General features: G+C 49.6%; 2 protein-coding genes across 4 annotated transcripts in view; one reads left to right on the top strand and one right to left on the bottom strand.

The window, feature by feature from the left end:
- The window catches only part of MAD2L1BP (MAD2L1 binding protein), a 5,513-nt gene extending 3,023 nt beyond the window's left edge, over positions 1 to 2,490 (bottom strand). Inside the window, exons 1-2 of one of the 3 annotated variants that reach the window (XM_021706658.1) lie at positions 2,461 to 2,490; positions 678 to 943 (exon numbers count right to left, since the gene is read on the bottom strand). In XM_021706658.1, coding sequence (XP_021562333.1) covers positions 678 to 941 — 264 coding nt within the window. In that variant the 5' untranslated portion in view covers positions 942 to 943; positions 2,461 to 2,490. Of the gene's footprint in view, positions 1 to 677; positions 947 to 1,438; positions 1,536 to 2,460 lie in introns of those variants that run through there. The other 2 variants (XM_008073924.2, XM_008073917.1) reach the window with 2 other exon arrangements.
- Positions 2,491 to 4,373: 1,883 nt separating this feature from the next.
- GTPBP2 (GTP binding protein 2) overlaps positions 4,374 to 5,933 on the top strand; it is a 10,082-nt gene continuing 8,522 nt past the window's right edge. Inside the window, exon 1 of the mRNA XM_021706644.1 lies at positions 4,374 to 4,682. Coding sequence (XP_021562319.1) covers positions 4,578 to 4,682 — 105 coding nt within the window. The 5' untranslated portion in view covers positions 4,374 to 4,577. The remainder of the gene's footprint in view (positions 4,683 to 5,933) is intronic.

The raw sequence follows: 5,933 nt of genomic DNA, 5'->3' as shown, positions 1-5,933 counted from the left end.
GTTCGAGACCAGCCTGGGCAACTTGGCAAGACCTCGTCTCTACAATAAATCAAAAAAATATCCTGCCATGGTGGCGTGTGCCTGTAGTTCCGGGTACTTGGAAGGCTGAGGTGGAAGGATCACTAGAGCCCAGCAGGTCAACGCTGGGGTGGCTGTGCATGTGTCATTGCACTGCAGCCTGGGCAACAGAGTGAGACTCCAACTCAAAAAAAAAAAAACAACAGAAGTGTTATAATAGAAAGTCAAGGAAGTTCCCCAGAAAGTAAAACAAAGAAACAAATTCGAAAAGTTGGAGAGAAAAGATACTAAAATGTATTTATTTATTTTTATAGAGACAGAGTTTCACTATGTTGCCCAGGCTGGTCCTGTGAATCCTATCATTAGAGACCAGCTTGGGCAACATAGTGGGAACCTATCTCTATACAAAAATATAAATAAATAAAAAGCCAGTTCAAAAAATCCAAATGAAACACATAACAGGAGTTTCATAAAGAGAGAACAAGAGAAAAAGCGGAGAGGTTTAGACTACCAGGGTTAGACTACTCAAGTGGGGAGAAAGTGACAGAAGCCAGCTGCTTAGACTGACAGGTCCTGAAGTTTTCTGAGAACCCTTTTCCACCTGCCTTCTAGCTAAGAGTCAGTCTTCCCATTAACTTTTTCCCAAAACTTGTGCTTACCTGGGGAGTAGGTTTTCGGTAGAAGTGCTTAAGCTGTTCATAGGGCAGAGGAAGTTGCTGGCGTTGGTACATAATGTGCTTTAGAAGTTCACAAGTGAACCGACAGCAGCCTTCCTGGCTCACAGGCCCAGGAAACACCACTGGGACCATGCAGTCTCTTGGGCAAAAGTGCTCCGAAGGGTTGGGAGTTTCCTGGGCAGAGGTAGTCTCAAGTAGTTCTATCTGGGACGCGTGAGTTTCTTCTGACTTCTCATACCACTCCATATCTGCTAAGTGAACAGAGGGGGACAAGAGAGAAAAATGAAAAACCTCAAGGCCAAGGTCAGTCTTCACATTCCCTGTGCCCACCATATGAGCCACCACTGCGAAGGGGGCACCCCAACACACGCACATACCCTCCGCAACCTCCTGCGTGGGCCCTGAAGGGGAGAGACTCTTGATCCCTGCTCCCCAAGGTGATGTAAGTGGCGATAAGATAGTGGGGGGATTTCAAAGGCTGTGGCTAGGGCTCTGCTCGGAAAGCGGCGGGACCTGATCTGGGAAAAATGAGTTGAAAGTGTAGTCAAGCGGGGTCCAGGACGCCGAAAGGATGACAGAATAAACCAACTCGACCCAGGACGATGGAGTCACCGGCACAGCCAGAGCGGGAAAGACGGGGAAGATGCCTGGAGAAGGGGCCAGGGGCTAAATGATCGGAGGGGGCGGCAGTAGGGAAGAATGAGATTCCCAAGGCTTCCCACACTCTGGGCCCCGCGCCTTACCAGGGACTGAGACCGGGGACCGCACTTCCGGCTCCGCAGCCGCCATCACGAACCCCTCCCTCTGCTCGGTGCGGTTAGAATAAGGGCCCCGTGGGGCATCATGGGTAGTTCGCGCCTTCACTTCCGGCTCGGCCCGGCCGAAAGGGGGCGCGGCGCGCCGCTGTGTAATGGCGGCTGGGCGGAGCTGGGATTGAACCCGCGATCCTCCTTCACGGCTTCGTCACGTCTAGCCCTGCCCCTGCAGGGAACCCCGGCGTCCTCAGCCTCTGAGCGCTGCCTTCTAAAAGACATCCGCTCTCAGGATCCATTCACCACCATGCGTTCACCACCACTGTGCACCTACTTGGTGCCGGGCCCTGTCCTAGGTGCTGGAGACTGGGCGGCGTACAAACCAGGCGCCGGCCCTGTCCTCAAGGGGTTCACTGCCTATGTATAAATACAATGCAGTATGATGGATTCTACCGTGCAGTGTGTGCAGACTGTGGAAGCGAAGAAAAGGGACGCCTAATCCAGAGGAAGGAGGGGATGGGAAGGGGTAGTCCCAGAAGAAAGTGTGAAGCTGTGACCTGTAGGATAAGTCAGCAAGGTAAAGAGTACTCCTAGTACTCCTGGAAACCTTGAGACAAGAGCATCCTTTTTCGAGGAATGAAAAGAGTTCACAGTATAAAGAGTTAAAGCTGTAGTGAACAGGAGCCAGATCATGGCAGGACCTTATAAGCCATGTTAGAGTTTGAACTTGATCCTGTAGGGGGATAGGGAAGCTTTGAAAGGTTTAAGTAGGAGAGTGACATGATTAAATTTACAGCTTACAAATTTAATCTCTACACTGGCTGCAGTGTAGAGATTGGATTACAGGGAGGATAAGAGGAGACAAGGATACCAGTTAGAGGTAGTGACAGCAATTACCCAAGTGCATGGTGAAAGAGTCCTAAACTAGAGTATTCACAGCGGGGGTGGAGAGAATTGAGAGAACCCTACAGATATTTAAAGAAGTCCAGTGAAGCTGAGCTCGGTGGCTCAGCCTGTAATCCCAGCGCTTTGGGAGGCTGAGGTGAGTGGATTGCCTGAGCCCGCGGGTTCGAGATCTGCCTGGGCAACTTGGCGAGACCTCATCTCTATAATAAATCAAAAAAATAGCCAGACGTGGTAGCACGCGCCTGTAGTTCCAGCTCCTTGAAAGGCTGAGGCGGAAGGATGGCCAGAGCCCACCAGGTCGAGGCTGCGGTGGCCGGGAGCGGCCACTGCACTCTAGTCGGGGCGACAGAATGAGACTCCAACCCCCCCCCCAAAAAAAAGAAGTCCAATGAGCATAATTTTGTTGTTGATCCAAGGAGGAGGAGAAAGAATAGAAAGAGACTGCCAAGAAGACAGGTGGGTGTCTGACCAGCAAATGTATGGCCAGTTGTGCCATTCAGTGACAAAAGGAACACTAAAAGAGGACCAGGATTATAGGAGGTGAATAAAGAGAAAAGATGAGTTTAATTTTTCATAGGCTGAGTTTGATGTCAATGAATACAGACATTTAGAAACACCATTTGAAACAGAGATGCATTTGAGAGTTGTCTGCATAGGAATGGTTAAGATCACCCAGGGAGAGTGTGGAATGAGAAGGGACTAGGATCCTGAAGACACTAACATTTAGGGGATGGCCAGAGAGAGAGAGAGAGAGATACCTGTGGAGGACACTGAGGAGTACCCAGAGAAGGATAAAGAAAAACAGATGCGTCGTCATGGAGGCCAAGAATAGGGTGTGTTTCAGGAAGTAGGGACCAGAGGTCAAAACATACTATAAAATTACGATGATTAAAATACCACACGATTAGCTTAGGAATAAACAAGACAGAAGAGAGTCCAGGAACAGATACATGTATTGTATATCTTAGCATATGATAATGGTGACTTTTCAAAACAAATAACTTGAGACAATTCCCAATCCATTTAGGAAAAAAAATCACTTCCTACCACACACAGTACATAAAGATAAATTCCAAATGAATTAAAAATCTGAATATAAAAATAAACCTCAAAACTTCTAGAAGAAAATATTACAGAATGATTTATAATTTAAGAGGAGGGTTGGCATAGGCATAACACAAAACCAAGAAAGCACATAGGAAAAGATTGAGTCTAAGTTTAGAACTTATGCAAAGGTACTATACACAAAATAAATGACTAATTACATACCAGGAAAAACGTCTGCATGTGGAGGCTGTGTGTGAGTCAACTACCTCATAGGTGGTTCAGAAGCAACCCCACCAGGAAACTAAAACACACACCACTTTCCATCCCCCAGGACCCTATCTCCTCCTAGACAGACATCCCTTTTCAGCTTACTCCTTTGACAGCCTTCACTCCTATCTGGTAGGTCAGATTGTTCAGGAATGGGATGTCAGGGCCAGGTGCAGTGGCTCGCACCTATAATTCCAGAACTTTGGGAGATGGAGGCAAGGGGTTCGAGACCAACCTGAGTAACTTGGTGAGACCTTCTCTCTACAATAAATTTTTTAAAAATTAGGCATAGTGGTATGTGCCTGTAGTTCCAAATGTTTGGAAGGCTGAGTCAGAAGGATCGCCTGAGCCCAGCAGGTAGAGACTGCAGTGACTGTGAGCATGCCACTGCACTCCAGCCTGGACAACAGAGTGAGACTACAACTCAAAAAAAAGCGGGGGGGGGATGTCAGAATCCCCTCCTAGCTTTTAAAAGTTCTCCACTTAGAAGCCAAGGGGATTGGGATGCATAAAATGAAATTTTGTGTTGGGGTTGGTTGTTGAAGATCCAAGTGGATGAAGGGACAGGTATTATCAGACAAGTGCAACAAGCCCTAGTTATCAAGAGGGCCCAGAGCTGGTCATGGTGAGAAGGTTGGGGGAATGGTCTTATCTCTCCTTGCCAATCCCTATCCTTCGTGAGCTCTCCCACTGAGTTCTCTAGTTTGTCTCTGAGCAGCAGTTTCTGTGGTAGGCCTGTGTCCCTGGCTAGGGTTGACCTCTGCGGCAATACCTTTCCCTCTATAGCACAGGATTGAGAAAAGTCGCATGTGCATTCAGCCACTGAAGGGCTACATAATTGGCCTAGGGTCTGCTAGGCTCTTTTGCAGATTTTGGTCCTCCTGCTTTCACTGCTTTGGGAAGTTATGCCATGTGGACAGCAACAATACCATCAGTAGACATATCTCTCTCCTTGTGGCCCTGGGAGGAAGCCATGAACTCTACCAAATCTGAATCCCTGAAGGGATCACCAGAGGTAAGTCACTGTTGCTGTTTTTAGTTTTTGAAGGGAAACTGAGATATGGAGAGATGGGCTGTTTAATTTCTTGACCCTATATGAATACCTCGCTGTTTGCAAAGAGAGGAGAAGTAGACACATCGTGAGTGGTGAATCATGAGACACCTATGAATTGAACCCTGGCATTTTGACTCCCAGACAAGCAACCTAACTGCTTCCTCTACCTTGCTTTTCTGGTGTTGTGTGCACTGGTTTATGTCGTTGAATGTGTTTACTCTTTGCTAACTGCAAGAGCCCTAAGAGCAGGAAAGGTAGCTTGGCAAGAAAGTCAAAAGTCAACAAACCCCTGAGGCCCTAGGCCAAGTTTCTATTCCTGGCCACTTCCCCGCCCTCACGGTGGTTGATGTAACTGGAGCCTCAGCCCAGCCCCAGCACTGGCCAGGCCCCTCCTACAGCCCTGGTTGTTTAAAACCAAACTCGGTTCTCCGGGATTGGTTCTGCTTCAAAACAAAGGGGTGAAGGTATACTTGCTTCGGGCATCCTTGCATCCTGCAGGCAGCAAGCTGGTTTATGGGTTCGGGCCTCGTGTCGGAGCCACCGCGGTGCCTCCGGCTGCTAAAACCGGACCCCAGACGGTACCAGGCTGGTAATAAAGCAGTGACTACTGTGTAAAGGTGGCATAATCATCGCAACAATAACAGCCGTAATTAGGCTAACCACCACCCACCTCGGCCCTGGAGTTTGCCCTGACTCACCCCGATGGCACGCGGACCACTGGGGAAGAAACTGAGGCCGAGGCGGAGCCAGCAGGCTGGAAGAACTAGTAGCCCTGAATACTGCAGCTCTCCAGGTGCAAAACCTGTTGTCCTCACTAAAGGAGAAAACCCAGGAGCGCCCACAAAGCCCGATTCTGATATTAGCCTTTCACTGCCGGGGACCGTCCCCACCCAGGCCGCAAGGTTCTAAACGTCCCCCCGCAAGCATTAGAAAAAGACCCGCTCGGAGCGCGGGGACTAGGAACTGGACTACAGTTCCCTTGGACCTTTGCAGGCAAAGGCGCGCTCCTCGTTCACGCCCCCAAGACACCGCGACCCCTTGCACCGCGCTGCCTCCTGGGAGTTGTAGGACAGCGGCGTGATCTTTTGAGCGAGGTCTCAGGCCTGAGGACTCCATATCCCGTGGTGCCCTGCGGCTGTTTCTGACGCGCCGAGGCCAGCAGGTAGGGGCGTGGCTTGCGAAGGGCCCCACCCCGCTCGCCTCTGGCTGGTC

This window comes from Carlito syrichta, unplaced genomic scaffold (genome assembly GCF_000164805.1).
Source record: "Carlito syrichta isolate Samal-C Ts95f unplaced genomic scaffold, Tarsius_syrichta-2.0.1 Scaffold115756, whole genome shotgun sequence".
Classification (NCBI taxonomy): Eukaryota; Metazoa; Chordata; class Mammalia; order Primates; family Tarsiidae; genus Carlito; species Carlito syrichta.
Note: the sequence above shows the minus strand (reverse complement) of the source record. Positions and strands in the feature narration are given on the sequence as shown.